At 36.2% G+C, this 17,552-nt stretch overlaps 1 protein-coding gene across 2 annotated transcripts; it reads right to left on the reverse strand.

Annotated features, from left to right (window-relative positions):
• Positions 1-1,884: 1,884 nt before the first annotated feature.
• Positions 1,885-14,860, reverse strand: Osgepl1 (O-sialoglycoprotein endopeptidase like 1). Of its 2 annotated transcripts, none has more exons than XM_090354467.1 (8): positions 14,773-14,860; positions 12,446-12,686; positions 11,165-11,552; positions 10,319-10,523; positions 10,015-10,163; positions 5,244-5,374; positions 5,048-5,119; positions 1,885-2,567 (listed from the first exon to the last, which is right to left on the reverse strand). In XM_090354467.1, exons 1-8 carry the CDS (start codon positions 14,843-14,845, stop codon positions 2,489-2,491), a joined length of 1,338 nt encoding a protein of 445 aa, XP_090210593.1. In that variant the 5' UTR covers positions 14,846-14,860; the 3' UTR covers positions 1,885-2,488. The 2 variants fall into 2 exon arrangements, with proteins under 2 accessions (XP_090210593.1, XP_090210592.1); XM_090354466.1 differs by lacking the exon at positions 14,773-14,860 and adding an exon at positions 14,372-14,640.
• Between the last annotated feature and the right edge of the window lie 2,692 nt (positions 14,861-17,552).

Consider the following 17,552-nt stretch of genomic DNA (forward strand, 5'->3'; position numbering starts at 1 on the left):
GTGCCTTGAGCACAAAGAGGCTTAGGGACAGTGCCCAGGCCTTAGTTCAAGCCCCAGGACAGGTTATAAAAAATTGTAGCTGCCAGTGTTATAAACATCCTCCGTTATTTAAACTAAGTGTGTTTAGTTTATAGTTTGAAAGGATGATATTCTATATGGCTTAAAACCATGTAATGCCTTTGTTTAAATGGACTGTTTTGGCGTATGCCTTGGTGTATTTCTACTTCTATTTTACAACATCACACAAATGTAACACAAATTCAACTAGACTTCACTAGGTTCTTCAAAGCCTCTCCTGCCTCCCACTTGGCTCCAGTAAGCATCAAACACATACTGTGACAAGTAGATACTACTCAACCTGACTTAATCCTACAATAATGGCGGTAACGATGGTAACAAACTACATATAGGATTTTTTTCTAGAGTCCGAAGTCTGTGTTCTTATCCACAGCAAGACTGAAAATTAAAAGACCTCTTAAATCTTCAAATTCAAGTCAAATTATATTGTTTTGAATCACAATTATTTACTTACTTATTTATTTTTAATTCAGTGGCTTTAAACAACCAAAATTTATCCTCTTACGATTCTGGAGAATAGAAGTATAAAATCAAGTTATAAGCTGGGCATAATTTCATCAGGAGACTCTAGAGGGGAATCTGTTTCTTGCCTTTTCCAGCTTCTGATGGAGCCAGATGTTCCTCAACTTATTCTACATCACTCCAATCGTACTTCCAATCAAACTGCCTTGTTTTTTTCCTTGTCTTGTATGTCTGATTTAGAACTTTCTGATGAATGGCTGAAATATAGAAAATGGGGTAGGGGAGGAGAAATGTAGTATTTTATACTACAAAAGTATAATTAAATGATAAAGAATTGTACTTTCAGTTAGTATCAAAAGAATTCCTATCAATGAACATTATAAGCTTCTAAATGTTTTTTTTAAAACACAATTTTTTCAGACCACTTTCTGTACTTTGAAACTGGCTTTAAGCAGACTCTTGACCATTTGAAGATGGATGTTAGGTTGAAAATAAGGGGAATCTTTGTGTTTAGTCACAGGTATTTCTTGTGTTTTGACTAAACCAGACCATCCTACCATTCCAACAACATATATCTCAGGATTATGTTTTTAAAATTTTATTTCATTGTCAGGGTGGTGTAGAGAGAGAGAGGGGTTACAGTTACAATCTTAAGGTAGTGATTGCATTACTTTTTAAACATTGTTACCCATTTCCATGTTATTCTCCCACTTTCCCACCCCCTCCCAAGTTGTAAAGTTTACTTCCAATATATTGTGAATATTTTTTATTATACCATGTTTTCCTTGAAAAAATTAAAAAAACCTAAGGCTGAAAGAGGACTTGGGGTTTCAACCAGGTGCTTACCAGTTAGCTGTATTATAATTTTGGCATATATGTTTACCAATATAAGCTTGATAATTCTCCCTATCCCTTTTTTTTTCTCTGTTACTCCCTTTTCTCCCTCTTGGGAGAGCAACTGGAACAATATTAATACTCTGAAATTTTCAGATTATAGTTATTCTTATAGTTTATGTGATAAAAATCTTTTTGGTAAATTTCATTCCATAATTTATATTACTCTGATTATTACAGCAACCAATTCACAGATACAGAATGCAAATCTACATGTAAAATGATACTGACAAAGTTTCTTTTACTTTAATTATTTGTGTGTGTGTGTGTGTGTGTGTGTGTGTGCGTGCCAGTACCAGGTCTTAAAATCAAGTTGTCACTTGGATTTTCCATTCATGGATGGCACTCTTCCACTTGAGCCACGCCCTTTATTCTGGCTTTTATCTGTTAAATGGAGATAGAGTAGCTTGAATTTTTCTGTCTAGGTTAGCTTCCAGTAAGACAATCATATAAGGAATAACAATCTTAAATATTATTTTTATTAGTGTATATTAATTAAACAAAGTGAGGAGTTTGTGGTATTTCCATACATGCATAATATATACTTTGATCATATTCACTTCCTCTGTATGTCTGTCTTAGCGTTCATCTCTCTAGGCCTTCCTTCAAAATTCTTCTTGTAGCTTTTTTTTTTTTGGAAGTCCTAGGCCTTGAACTCAGGGTCTGAGCACTGTTCTTGGGCTTTCTCAAGGCTAGAACTCTATCACTTGAGCTACAGCACCACTTCTAGCTTTTTTTTTTCCTATGTAGTACCAAGGAATCGAACCCAGGGTCTTTGTGCATGCTAGGCAAGCACTCTATCATTAGGCCAAACTCCTGGCCCTTTTTTGCAATGTTTAAAAATAGGATACATTATATTTTCACATGTACATGCAAAATATTTCCATCATATTCTTTTCAACTCCTCCTACTTCCCCTTCCCACCAACTTCCTTCATTATTCCCCGCCAAATAAAGCCTTGATGGCTAATTAAAATATAACTACAACCTGATACATAAACATTAAAGTAACTTTAATGTTGAAATACTACTACCAATTTTTCAAAAAATAAAAATCAAATCTTCATTTTTAATGATGGAATTTTTATGGCAGCTTCTTCAACTTCTTTTGATATGTCTACGCCAAGAGGGCACCTGCATCATAAATAAAACAACTGACATTATTTCAAATGCTTGCTTCAAAGCCACCCACCACAAATTCTGCACATTATTTGCTTAGCTTTGATAATCTAAGTATAAATATATAATTCACCCCATGTTAATAGTTCCTACATATATACAATCATATTTGATTTTCAAAGATAATATTAAGATAATAAAGACCACCTTATTAATAAATCTAAATTTTGAGATTTTTTTTTTTTGCCAGTCCTGGGTCTTGAACTGAGGGTCTGAGCATAGTTCTTGAGCTTTCTCAAGGCTAGAGCTCTACCACTTGAGCTATAGCACCACTTCCAGGTTTTTATGCATGCTAGGTAAACACATTTTGAGATTTTTTTAAAGAGTAACATTTTCAAGTCTGTAAATTAGTACATTAAAAACTTAAATGAGAGCTGGTAATATAATTTAGTCATTAGTAGACCACTTGCCTAAAAGAATGCATACAATCTCATGAAACACACACACTCATACACACATATACACACACACATGACATAAATAAAACCTAAAAATAATGAAGAATGTCCTAATTTTTGTTTATTTTACAAAACATTTTATCACACTATTAGGTCAAACTTTCAACCATTTACATTTTAGAAATTCCTTAAGTTTCGCTGGTTTACCCCTTTCCAAAGTTCCTTTATATTATTTTGGAGTGGTCTAACTCCTACCTTTGTTTTTGTGATCTTCTTCAACAAATAATTTTAGCTATGGATTTCTGCTTTTCTATGTTTAATGTAAGATACATTCTTACACTATTTAATATACATATTTTATGTAAGATTTTTATCTTAACATTAAGCATCACCTCCAGCCTCACACTGTGGCAAGAGGGCACACTGGATCAGCTTGTATCTCCTATCCTAAGCCAGGGTGGTAACACAGGAGATTCTTTCAAAGACTATGAACTCAACTGTGTTCCTTCACAATCAATATTAAAGTTTGTGATTAACATAGCATAGCTGCCTCTTTATGAACTTAAAATATCTCAAGTATCATATTAAACAGTTTTTAAAAAGAACTATGCCAGATTTCAAAAGGTAAGCCCTTTACTATTCCAGAATTAACTGAGTGCAGAACTTAGTAGCACATTTAAAAATGATACAAGTGGAACTTTGACTTGGAAGAGGAAATAAGGCTTGTAGTAAACAGCTAGCTATCTTTTGGCCACTGCCAAGCTACCCCTATCAGAGCATAATCACAGCCCAATCTTACATGTGAATGCTTTCTGAGAGTTTCCAGATGGTTCTGAAACCTATGTGATACTGCCAAAGACTAGGCCATGGGGATTTTGTCAATATTTTTATAATTACACTCCAAGACATACCTTAATTCTTTTTCTCAAAACTATTTAACTAGCTTCATGAAAAAAAAATGTAGCTCTCCTTCAAGCACCATCATAATGTTAGTGAAATCCTCTTATGTAATGTAACTTGTATAGAAATTATAATTAGTTTCAATATCCTGGAGGTCTTTTCAATTAGCTTCATACTATATGGCCTTATGTATCAAGGTTTTGCTCTAATGCAGATCTCTGCTAGTAGAGCCCAAGGTTTCTACTGATTATGACAAATGAGGGAAACCATTGGGCCTAATTTCCTTTGAGTCTGGCTTACTTCACTTAATATGATTTTTTCTAAGACTTTCCATTTCCTAACAAATGGGGCGATGTCATTTTTTCTGACAGCAACATAGAATTCCATTGTGTACAAATACCACAACTTGTTGATCCACTCATCAACTGAGGGACATCTAGGTTGATTCCATATTTTTGTTATGGTGAATAATGCTGCAATGAACATTTTTGTGGTAGTGGATTTAGTATGTCCTTGTTTCTGGATGGTTGGGTAAATGCCATGTAGTGGAATTGCTGGGTCATGGGGAAGCTCTATGTTTAGCCTTTTGAGGCACTGCCACACTGCTTTCCATAGTGGTTGAACGAGTTTGCACTCCTATCAACAGTGTTAGTAGTGATCCCTCCTGGCCACATCCCCAGCAGCATCTGTTGTTATTAGTTTTCCTGATCCTGGCCATTCTAATTGGAGTGAGGTGGAATCTTAGAGTTGTTTTGATTTGCATTTCTTTTATGACCACAAAAGCCATACAATGAATGACTGTTGTCCTTAATGTACTATGTTATCTCTCATCTCTTTTGCTGTCCCTTGGTTATCTCATATTGTTAAGTATCTCACTTCGTTATCTGATATATTGGATTTATTTGTATTTGGTTATTTGAAATTGGATAGGGAAGGGGGAAAACCAAGACGGGGGGGGGGGGGGTGGGGGGGGTGGGGGAGGAGGGGAGGGTAATGGGGACCAAGAATGTGAAAGGGTATCAATATATGTGAATTAATGCACCTTCTATCTGGCAAATATCATGTAACCCTTTTATTAAATACAATAAAAAATAAAAGACATCTAAGTTAAAAAAAATTATAATTAATACCACTTACTTTGGTTCATAGCGGATGGAATCTGTGTCATGTAAAATGCCCAAGCCAGCACGTAATCTTTCAATACCATTCCTAAACAAAAATTGTTAAAATAAAATCAATATCCTGGAGATTGAAAGGAAGATGACTTAGTATGGAGAAATGTAATGACTATTTGCACCATTCGAGTAAAGTATACGTATATGCAGTGGCTTACCATGCAATCATAATGCCATTATCAGTGCACAGTCTGGGAGGAGGACATAACAATGTACATTGTGTTGCATTTGCTACAACTTCCAGCACTCTTCGGATATACAAGTTACTTGCAACACCTCCAGATACAACCTGAAGCAATAGAAAAGACTGAAATTCACAAATATTACAAATACACACACACACACACACACACACACACACACACACACACACACCCCAAGCTATAACTATGACTGGAGAAAATGTCAGCCTTAAACAATAAACTCTCACACTTTGGGTTTGGGAATGGTAAAGTGTTATGTTTATGTAATAATTTGGAGACTGAAAAAATAGTAACTTTACTATCAACATATAAACAATTTTTATTAAAATATTTACATAGGGATGGGAATTTGGCCTACTGGCAGAGTGCTTGCCTAGCATGCTCAAAGACTCGGGTTCGATTCCTCAGTACCACATACATACAAAAATGCCAGAAGTGGTGGTGTAGCTAAACTGGTAGAGCTTTAACCTGGAGAAAACCCAAGGACAGTGTGCATGCCCTGAGCCCAAGACAGGACTGGCAAAAAAAAAAAAAATTATAACTCTGAGAGCCTACATTAATAAATTGGAAAAATCACAAACCAACAATTTAATGGCTGACCTTAAACTCTTGGAAAAAGAGCAACAAACTAATCCCAATTTCAGTAAAAGGAAACAAATTATTGAAATCAAAGCAGAATTAAATGGAGTCCAAAAAAACTATAGAAAGAATCAACAAAAGGAAGGAATTGGTTCTTTGAAAAAATTAACTAAATTGACAGTCCCTTAGTAAATCTTACCAAAAATAGAAGGGGGCACACCCAAATAAAATCACAGATGAGAATGGTAATATCACGACAGAAATTACCAAGATCCAGAGCAACATGAGGGAATACTTTTCAAACCTTTATGCCAACAAATTTGAGAATCTAGAAGAAATGGATGAATTTCTAGCCAATATTAACATCCAAACTGAACCAAGAAGACCTAATCCAAGTAAACAAATCTATTTGAAGTACTAAAATAGAGACCTCCCATCCAAGAAAAGCCCAGGATCTAATGGATTCTATAAGGCCTTCAAAGCAAAGCTCACTCCTCAAGCTCTTCAATGAAATTGAAAGCGAAGGCTCTTTGCCAAACTCATTCTACGAAGCCACCATAACCCTTATACTAAAACCAGACAGGGACTCATCAAAGAAAGAGAACTAAAGAACCATTTCTTTGATGAATATTGATGCAAAACTTCTCAACAAAATACTAGCCAACCGTCTTTAGCAACTTATCAAGAAATTATACAGTATGATCAAACAGGATTCATCACATTTGGTTCAATATATGCAAGTCAATTAATTCATCGCATTAACAGGAGCAAGGACAAGAGTCACATGATTGTCTCAAAAGATGCAGAAAAGGCATCTGACAAGATCCAATACCCCTTCTTTATGCTGAAAGCTCTAGAGAAACTAGGAATCCATGGAACACTATTCAGTATGATAAAGGCTGTGTACGACAAACCCACAGCTAGTATTATACTTAATGGCGAAAAGCTAAAGCCATTTCCTCTAAAATCAGGAACGAGACAAGGATGCCCACTCTCTCCACTCCTCTTTAACATAGTATTAGAATTCCTAGCCAGAGCAATAAGGCAAGAAGCAAGCATAAAGGGGATCCAAATAGGGAAAGAGGAAGTGAAACTTTCCCTCTTTGCAGATGACATGATTCTGTATTTACATAATCCCATACACTCTACTCCCAAGTTGCTTAAGCTGATTCTAAACTTTGGCAAGGTAGTAGGGTATAAAATTAAGCCTCAAAAATCAACTGCCTTCCTGTTTGCCAACAGAGATGAGTGAGGCAGCAATCAGGAAAGCAATTCCTTTTGCAATAGCCTCAAAGAAAATAAAGTGCTTAGGAATTAACTAAGAATGGAAAAAACCTTTATGATGAAAACTTTAAAAATCTGAAAAAGGAAATTAAAGCAGAACTGAGGAACTAGAAAAACCTCCATGCTCCTGGATTGGAAGAATTAACATTGTGAAAATGGCAGTCCTGTGAAGGGCTATCTACAAATTCAACACAATACCCATCAATATCCCAATGTCATTCTTTAAGGAAATGGAAGATGCTATCCAAAATTTCATATGGAATAATAAAACAATTTTTAGCAGAAAGAACAGCGCAAGAGGAATTTCAATACAAACTAGACTCTGAGTTATAGTCACCAAAACAGCTTGGTACTGGCACAAGAACAGGCCTGAGGACCAATGGAATAGAACTGAAGACCCAGAAATCAACCCACACATCTATGGCCACCTAACCTTTGATAGGGGAGCCAAAAAAATAGAAGAAAGACAGCCTTTTCAACAAGTGGTGCTAGCAGAACGGTTAAGCACCTGCAGAAACTATAAATTATCCTTCTGTGTCACCCTACACCAAGATTAATGCCAAATGGATCAAAGACCTTGGAGTAAAAGCAGAAATACTGAAAACTTTACAAGAAGGAATCAGAGATACACTAGGTCTCCTTGGCACAGGTCTAACCTTTTTTTTTATTTTGCCAGTCCTGGGCTTGAGCTCAGGATCTGAGCACTGCCCTTGGATTTTCTCTAGGCTAGAGCTCTACCACTTGAGCCTTAGAACCACTTCTGGCTTTTTTCTATGTATGTGGTACCGAGGAATTGAACCCGGGTCTTCGTGCATGCAAGGCTAGCACTTTACCTCTAGGCCAAACTCCCAGCCCCGGTCTAAACTTTCTTAATAATGACTCATAAACACAACAAATTAAAGAAAGTTTGGACAAATGGGACTGCATTAAACTGCAGAGCTGATGTATGGCTAAGGACATAGTTGCAAATTAAACAGAAAGCCCACTGAGTGGGAGATCTTCACTAACCATACAACAGACAAAGGCCTCATATCTAAAAAGCTAAAAAAAATGAATCTCTCCAAAACTAATCTTCAAAGTAACAACCATCCCATTAAAATATGGGCCAAAGACTTACAGAGACTTCTCTGAAGAAGAAATAAGAGTAGCCTATAGACACATGAGAAATGCTTGACATCTCTTGCCATAAAAGGAATGCAAATCAAAACAACTCAGAGTCCACATCACTCCAATTAGAATGACCTGATCAAGAAATCTAATAACAACAGATGCTGGGGATGAGGCCAGGAGAGAATGCTACTACACTGTAGGTGGGAGTATAAACTCGATCAACCACTATGAAAAGCAGTATGGTGATTCCTCAAAAGACTAAACATAGAGCTCCTCTAAGACCCAGCAATTCCACTACTTGACATTTACCCAATCATCTAGAAACAAGGACATACTAAAGCCACTAACATAACGATGTTCACTGCAGCACTATTTACCATAGCAAAGATATGGAACCAACCCAGAAGGCCCTCAGTTGATGAGTGGATCAACAAGATGTGGTATTTGTACACAATGGAATTCTATGCTGCCATCAGAATGAATGACATTGCCCCATTTGTAAGGAAATGGAGGGAAAGACAGAAAAAAATCATATTAAGTAAAGTAAGCCAGACCCAAAGGAACAGAGGTTCAATGGTTTCTCTCATTTGTAATAATTAGTAGAAACCTTAGACTTTCCTAGTAGAGGTTTACAATAGCTCCAAACCTAGATACATAAGGTCATATAGGATGAGGCTAAATGAAAGGACCTCCATGATCATTGTTCTTAATGTACTATGTTATTTCTCATCTCTTTTGTTGTCCCTTGGATATTCTCATATTATTACAGTATCTTACCTTGTTTCTGGTATACTGTATATGTGTTCATTTGTTTATTTGAAATAGGAAAGGGAAGGCGGGAAAACAAGATGAGGGGAGGGAGTGAGGGGAGGGAAATGGGGACAAAAGCATGAGAAGGGGTATCAATGTATGTGAAGTAGTGCACCTTCTATTAGGTGAATATAACTGTAACCCCTCTATTAATTACAATAAAAATAGTAAAAAAAATTTAAAAAATATTTACATAATATAATGGAAAAATGTTAATGACTTTTTAGGCCCTGAGCACTTTTTTCATTTGCCAAAAGTTAAAATTCATTAACTATTTCCTTTTACAAATTATCATTTAAACTTTTTTTCTTGATTGTTATGGGGCTTAAACTTAGGGCCTGGGCTCTGTTCCCGAGCTTTGTACTCAAGACTAGTGCTCTACCACTTTGAGCCCACAGCTCTCCTTCTATTTTCTTGTGGTTAAATTGGACATAGAGTTTCACGGATTTTGCTGCTCAGCTTGGCTTTGAACTACGATCCTCAGATCTCACCTTCCTAAGTAGCTAGGATTTCAGGAGTGAGCTACTGGCACCCAATTATTTAAACAATTTTTTACTTCATAATATAGCCTTAAAATATAAGGCTAAGTTACATTAGGTAGATTTTATCAAGGACTTTTCAGGCATTAGCCACCAGCCCCACTAATTTTATCATGGATTTTAATACTTAAAGGGACTTCAACAAAGGTTCAAAAACAACAGTCCTCTAGAAATACACAAAGAAATTATTGTACTTGATTATGTAAACATTTTCATTTGAGAAATGAGTGACTGATTGTTTTATTACACAGGCTGACAAATCTGTACTAGAAATGGTTGTCTTTTCTATTCTGGATAATTTTAGAACATTAGAGCTATATTTACTTAAACATAGGATCAAATTCTTGGGAAAAAGTAAGGAACTGTCAAGTATACTGTCAGTAGAATTAGATGGTAAAACTTACTACTACTCCATTACTTTGAGGTAACAAGTCTTTCTGCTTGCAGAAGAGAATAGCACGGTGTGTTCTTTTTGCAAGGTGGCAGGCTGTTGTATGCTGGACTGCAGCAGCAATGTCTGCAGCTGAAGACAGAATTTGTCCCTTCTCAATACCTACAGAAATGATTATAGTGTTTTTTAGGCAAAATCCATGACTATATTTATCTGCCCAACTTCACTCCTTAGATATATACACCTTCTTAAAAGAAAAAAAATCCCACTATGTAAGGTTAAAAATATATGTATATATATATATATGTAAAACATACCTTCTTCTTTTTCCTTTTGCATTATTATTTTATCAAGAACATGTTGAAGTCCAGAGAAAGAAAAATCACAGTTTTTAGCACGTTGCATAGGTGGACTGATATCAAAATGAAATCTATTTCCTTGTTTGGCCAAATGTTCTATAGCTTTCCCACCACTCATAATGGAACATTCTGGATGTTTGCTTAATGAAAGTCTTCTTGCTACCTATCAAAAGCAAAAATATATGTATTATGTATTAATTCATAAATTACACATTTTGAAAAGACTAAAAATGTATTCTAAAAATATGAAATCTATAATATCTACTAGGACTGGACATGGTAACATATGCCTATAATCTCAGCTACTTAAGAGAAGATCACAAGCACTGCAGGTTGAAAGAAGCACTCTAAACCAAAAAACCAAAGTATATGGTGTAACTTAATCATAGAATTGGTATCATGTTAATTTTTACATATCCTTTCATTTTTACATTTTTTCAGTATGCTATAGCTTACAAAGCACTTTATTTCATAAACATTTAACTACATAGTGACTTCAGCTGCAAGCTCTTTTCGCCTTTACATGTAGATATAAAACTTATTTAATTAGTATGGCTAAGAGTTTGAAAATTATGCACCAGTTTTTAAAAAAAATTTATTCTTTTTGACACAAGGTCTTCCTATATAACTTGGGATGTCTTAAACAATATCTCTTCCTACATCAGGCTCTTGATTATATAGGTATGCATCACCATACACCCTTTTTGTATTTTCCAGTATAGTGTCACTGAAATACTTTGATGAACAAATCTATTATTATTTACTTGATACATCATGACAGAAAAGAATGAAAAAACAATTTACCTTATCAAGCAAGTCACCTGGTGCTATGTCCAGAGACTTCCCAAGAAGCAGAAAATCTGAAACTCCACGGACTAATGCCAATAGACAGTGACCTCCAGAAATCAAAAGAACTAAAAAGGGAAACTCTACTTTATTGGTTAACCTAATAGTAAGCGCATGCGCTTCCATGTGATGAATGGGAATGAATGGCTTTTTGAACTGGTTTACCAGCTGTAAACTAAATGCTAAGCCTACTCCCAAGCTTAAAGCAAGTCCTGGTTTTATGGTTGTTGCAATTGCTGAGAGTTCTTTTGGAGAGATTCTACTGGCAGAAAGAGCTTCTTGTACTATCCGTTCAATATTTTCTCTGTGAAGCTGTTGCGCTACTGGAGGAATAATCCCACCTGTTCTGAAAGGAACAAGAACACAGCTTTTCATAGTAAGGAAAAGAAAGAAAAATGACATAGTTATAGCTGATATGATTCTATATTAATCTTCATATAGCAGAAAATATTAGTAACAAGCATGTTTAAATTGTGTGCTTTATAAAGCAACACACTATGGTAGGAACTCATTATGTAATAAAAGAATAATGTTTCTGACTCAACTTTTCAACAAAATTACCAAAGACTTGTCTGTTGATGAATAAAATCACTGAAACAATCCTTTAACCATTCTAAAGAAATTGTGAACAAGGGAAAGACAGGATAAAATTATATTAAACACTAAAGAAGTTAAACACAATTATATTAAACATACTAAAGAAGTCTGCATGGGAAGGACATGATAGAATTATATTTTAGGAAAATTAAGCACTTTATACAGAGAAATTTAAAATATTTCAAAATTATTTGTGCAAATTGACTCTGTTTTAAACTGTGTGATACGGAATGGAAAGTGAACAAAGAGCCTTAAAAATAATAATAGTTAATTGGACACAGAAGCAGAGGGACCAGAGATGATTCAGATATTCAGCTAAGATGAACTGAGTAAGAAATAGAAACGGAAACATGAAGACAGATTTCTGAAGATGAGTTTATTTTTAAACACATTATATTATACCAGGATAATAGATAGCTTGCAATTTAAAGTTTGGATATTCAGTGTTGGAATGATAGTTGAAATTTCTGGTCTATATAAAGAAAAAAGACAGCTAATCCAAATGACAGAGGCTTTTACACAAAGAAAAAATAAATCTAGATCCTAAAATTTAACTTGTATACATGACAAATGATTTAAAAAAATGGTTTCATTTTACTTTTTCAAAATAAGATGGGAATAACTAAAACAATGTCTACTTACTTTAAATGAACTTCAGTTTGGGAATGTATTGCTTCTCCTAAGACATTTCCAGCCTCATCCACCACAGCTGCTGCTGTATCGTCACAGCTCGTTTCAATTCCCAGTACCAGTTTATGAAGCAATTGTGATCCAGGATGTAAATTAAAAGTTCTTAAAAATCCATAGACTTTCCTTTTTGATGGTTTGGAAAAAACTCCTATCTTATTCATTATGAACATGCTTTCTACTCTATAGATAATTCCTAGGAAAAAATGACAGAAACACATCTATTATTTGTAACTGAGATTAGCAATTAGCCCATTAATTAAGCAAAATAATAAACAGTTGTTTTATTTTTTTACTAGTCTTATAGAATTTAGGAAAGTTTGAAAAATGATTTTAAAAAGCTCATATGTACATAGTTTTAATTTGTGTATAATAAGAGTATCAGAGTATTAATAAGACTTTTCAAAAGCGTGTTACAAACTTTAAATAAATTTTTTTTTGCAGTATTGGTGTTTAAATTGAGGGCCTATTCTTGCTAGTTAGATAATCTATCATTTTGAGCCAGACTCCAAATCTTTTTGATTTGTTTTTAAAATAAGGTCTCCTGTTTATCCTAGGTAGTTGGATGACATGTGTCTACTACTACTACTGCAACTTTTACTGGTTGAAATGGAGTCTTGAAAACATTTTTGCACTGGCTAGATTAGGACAGCATTCCTCCCATTCTCTGTCTCTAGAGTAACTAGAATTGCAGGTGTATATCACTATGCGTGGCTAGATACAAGTTTGTTGTTGTTCATGTTTTTGTCGGTTGTGAGACCTGAACTCAGGGTCAGGGCACTGTCCCTGAGCTTTGAGCCACAGCACCACTTCCAAGTTTTTTTTGTGTGTTTGTTTTTAAAGCAGTCCCCAACCAAAACTCTAAAACACTCCATTTCCCCTCCCCCCCTCACACAGTACAGGGGCAACTTGGGAATTTTTTTTTTGGGGGGGGGGAGACAGTTCTTGGGCTTGAACTCAGGGCCTAAGCACTGTCTTTGGGCTTTCTCAAGGCTAGAGCTCTACCACTTGAGTCACAGTGCCATTCCGGGCTTTTTCTGTATATGTGGTACCTTGGAATTCAACCTGGGTCTTGGTGCATGCTAGGCAAGCACTTTACCACTGGACCAAACTCCAAGGAATTTGCATTCTTGCTTGGCTTTTTCTTCAAAGCTAGTGCTGTTATTTGAGCCACTTCTTGCTTTTCAATAGTGAAGTGGAATTAAGAATCTCAGTGATTTGCCTGTCAGGCTGGCTTTCAACCTTGACCCTCATTATCTCATACTCCTCAGGATTACAGTATAAACTGCTGATTCCTAACTCCAAAAATTCTTTTTGAGTATTGACAATGGCACAGGAAAATTCCACACTTGAACAACTATGCCTTGATAGTGCTTAAAACTTAAGCACAAGAGAAATATAAAATCACAACCTGACTATATGTTAAGGTATATATGAAACATGTATAAGTTTCGTGTTTAGACATGGATCCCAACCTTAGGCTGTCACATATGCCAATTTTTTTTTTTAAAGAGAATGTTTGAACAGTACAAGAGCGAGGACTCAGTATTTGCATACCCAATGCTATGGACATGGTATTGGAAATATAAACACAACTGAATAGACATAAAAACTTATGACTCTATAGACATAATGTTTTATTACATAGATTAATATGTATCTATGATATACAAACCCTTAGCCTAATTTTGATTATGTTCTAAAAACTAAGTGCCAGTGATTGTATATAGATTCCCTTCTTGAATACTTGTTTGTTTAACATGTCATTGAAATATGATGTAAAGATCAATGTTAATTTTTTTAATAATAAAAAATGAAAAAAAGAATAGTTTAGCCTAACGGAACACATCCTGACTAAAACGACTGCAACCTAACACTTACTTTATTCTAATTAGCCGAGTTAAATTTACACTTTTGCCAGTTTACAATTTCCTTCCCCACATCGCCCAAATAGCCTATTCAGCAAAAAACTGTAGTTTTCTTTTTTACAAAGCAAAGCAGGTCCTTTCCTAATCAATGAAATGGGCAAAGACCAGGGGTTTCAGGGCAACAATAAGCACTAATGATGCGGCTCCGTGCTTAGGAAGTGGAAAGGTGGGGATTCACCCGCCAGCATCGGAACAATGAAGGCAGCGAATACTAATATAAGGAGAAAAAAAGCCATGCAGAGATTAGATGCATCAGCTATTTGCGAGGGCTGTCTAGCGGCCTGGGACTTGGCCCAGAGCTGGGGAACGTGGCCAAGGCTTCCCCCAGCAGCCAAGAACGCTGCTCCAGGCGACCGGGCAGGATTTTCTGTTGGAGCCTAGGGGAGGGAGTCGAGCAAGAGCCCTCTCCCCAGCTGCGGGGAAGCATTTGCAGAGTGAGCGGTGAGCCACCCCACCCACCTTCCGCGAGCACCGCGTGGCAAGCTCGTGGTCGAACCCGTTCGCCCGGGCCACAGCGCGCCCGGCCTGGCTCCGCAGGAGCCGGGGCCCGGAAGTGACGCCATCAACCCAGGCCGGCGCGCCTCCGGTCCTAAGCAGGCTGCTGTTGTTCCACCAGGAGGCGCTCCGAGGACAGGACTTGCTTATCCCGGGCTGGCCTGAAACCGAGCTCCCACTGCTACCCAGGGGCTACCCATCTAGATGTCACTTCGTCTTACTGTTTTCCTCGCCATGCTGCTTTATGTCTTTTTTGTTGTTCTTTTCATGATCTCATTTATTCTGGTTCTTTTTTTTTATGAAAACATTATAGTAACAAATACTTGAAACAATGTAAATGTTTACTATTTTAAAGCAATTGAGCAAACTATGACATACCCCAAGTATGAAATTCAGAATTTTTGGACATGGAAAAATATAAGCAAATATAATATACAGAGAATCTGTAATTAATTAGTGAGTGCAACAGTGTTTATTAAGTAACCTGTCAGACAGTATCTTCAGTGGGCAAATAAGAATTTTGATATTCTCTAAGAATTTACATTGTAGTTGGGGTGAGAGACATACAATAAATAACAAGCTAATGAATAAACTGATTTCATAATGGGTTATAAAATAGTAAATGCTGTAGGGGAAAAATGAACAGAACAAGGACAGAAAGAGTACTGGGGTAAACTGGTTTTAAGTGGAATGATTCAAATTACGGGTCATTCTGGTTCTTTTAAATATTTGGTAAAGATGTGGATTATCCAATAATTTGAAAAATACATGTGCAACAGAAGATATTACCACAGTAAGACTCTAAATACAGTATGCATCTTCCAATTGAACCTCTAAAGAAAACCCTCTTTTTTTTTTTTTTTTTTTGCCAGTCCTGGGCTTGAACTCAGGGCCTGAGCACTGTCCTTGGACTTTCTCAAGGCTACAGCTCTACCACTTGAGCCTCAGCACCACTTCAGGCTTTTTTCTATGTATGTGGTACCGAGGAATCAAACCCGGGTCTTCATGCATGCTAGGCAAGCACTTTAACCACTAGGCCAAACTCCCGGACCCTAAAGAAACCCTTTGAAGTGAGAGGCAGGACTGACATTTGAGAGTCACTTGGTAGCACTTTTCCGACTTCCTTAAGCCACTCAGCCCTGTGGGTTTTTTTTTTTTTTTCTCTTTTGCATTTAGCTGCAGTCATCTCGTGTTTAGGGGAACTATTGGTAATCGAAAGCCATGGGGCTGAGATTCCTTCCTATACGGTACTTTCAGCTGGAAGCATGAAGAGGATCGCCTCTAGGAACCCGAAGAGTCCCCACAAGAACTTGGTACTTCCAATCCAACAGTGTACTCCCAGTTCACCAGGAGTGAAACGTCTGAGGCTGACTTAATTTTGTAATCTAAAAATAGGCAAGCAAATGGCAGTGATAGAGATTTTTTTAAAAAAATAGGTATGTCCTCGTTTTGGATTCTATATAGCTCCTGCTTACTATGTATGCAACGGTGTGTAGTAATAGACTCACTTTCTTGCACCTCTCTCAATCTTGGCTTGTGAACTTCTTACCATTTCTCTGAATAGATTTCTCCTCAGCCTTCTCCCTTGCTAAGTTTTTAGGTTTTAGGAAGCAACGACTTTACAAAGCAAGGTTGGACAGAACTAGCTCTTCTGTGCCTTGCAGAGTGTTAAGCTTAAGGTATATAACTTAAAAACAGAGTCCAAGACACAGATACAAATAAACGAGTGCACAATTATCACAATATTTCGAGATATTTTCATTTGGAATGACTGTTTTTCAAAGTTTTTCACTTACGTGTGATGATATCAATAAAGTGGCACTTATCAGCCAGACACTGGTAGAGAACTTAATAAAATCCCCACAAGTTGTTACTTTCTGTCCTCATTTCACAACCAACTGGGCTATAGGGGTTGGATGATTTACAAGTCACATAAGCTCCTAAAATGATTCAGAGACTCCGTCCGAAGCCTTTTTTTAACTTCCAGGAGACAAAGTGATGGTTGATTGTCTGCCAGAATAAAAGAAGAAAACTCAAGACCTAAAGATTATGAAAAGCCAGCCATCCAGTGATTATGTATGATATATTTATATTTTACAACACTACGTGTTGAAAAATGTCAGGTTTTAGTTAGTATACATAAAGCAGGGACATAGCAAAAGAGCTACAGTGCATGTAATCACAAAAGGATATTGTTAAATAGAAATCCCTTTGTAGAAAGACTTTAAGATAGTAAAAACAAATACTGAAAAGTTAAAATGCTATCAGACTGTACTAAAGAAAAAATCTATAAGTGTTACTGTATTCATATAGCCATCCTATCACCAGCAAATTTCAGCTCTAAAAAAAGAACACATTTGTGAAATTTGAAATTTTCAAACTTAGTACAAACTTTCATCTACATGTTAAGGCTAAGACCTAGGTGTCACTTTAATTCCCTCCCGTCATCACACATTCACAAATGTTTTGTGAGCTGCTTGGAGATATTTAAAAAGTATATCCCAAATCTTACTTCATCTGTAACTTCCTGAGTTATAAGCTATTTCTTGGCATGACTCCTCAGTTTATTCTTCCTGTTTTGTATTCCCCTCATTTTCAATGTTAGTGTTGACGATGAAATTAGAACCTTATAATATTTT

The sequence above is a fragment of the Megascapheus bottae genome, chromosome 21 (assembly GCF_031878675.1).
Source record: "Megascapheus bottae isolate mThoBot1 chromosome 21, mThoBot2.hap1, whole genome shotgun sequence".
In the NCBI taxonomy this organism is placed as follows: Eukaryota; Metazoa; Chordata; class Mammalia; order Rodentia; family Geomyidae; genus Megascapheus; species Megascapheus bottae.

What these genes read in the sequence shown, in the direction of transcription:
- Osgepl1 (XM_090354467.1), bottom strand. Translation starts at nt 14,845, where the DNA reads ATGCTTCCCCGCAGCTGGGGAGAGGGCTCTTGCTCGACTCCCTCCCCT. An exon ending in CAAACTGAAGTTCATTTAAA is followed by an intron (nt 11,553 to 12,445) that starts GTAAGTAGACAT and finishes TGTTCCTTTCAG; the next exon opens with AACAGGTGGGATTATTCCTC. An exon ending in TCCATCCGCTATGAACCAAA is followed by an intron (nt 2,568 to 5,047) that starts GTAAGTGGTATT and finishes TTTATGATGCAG; the next exon opens with GTGCCCTCTTGGCGTAGACA.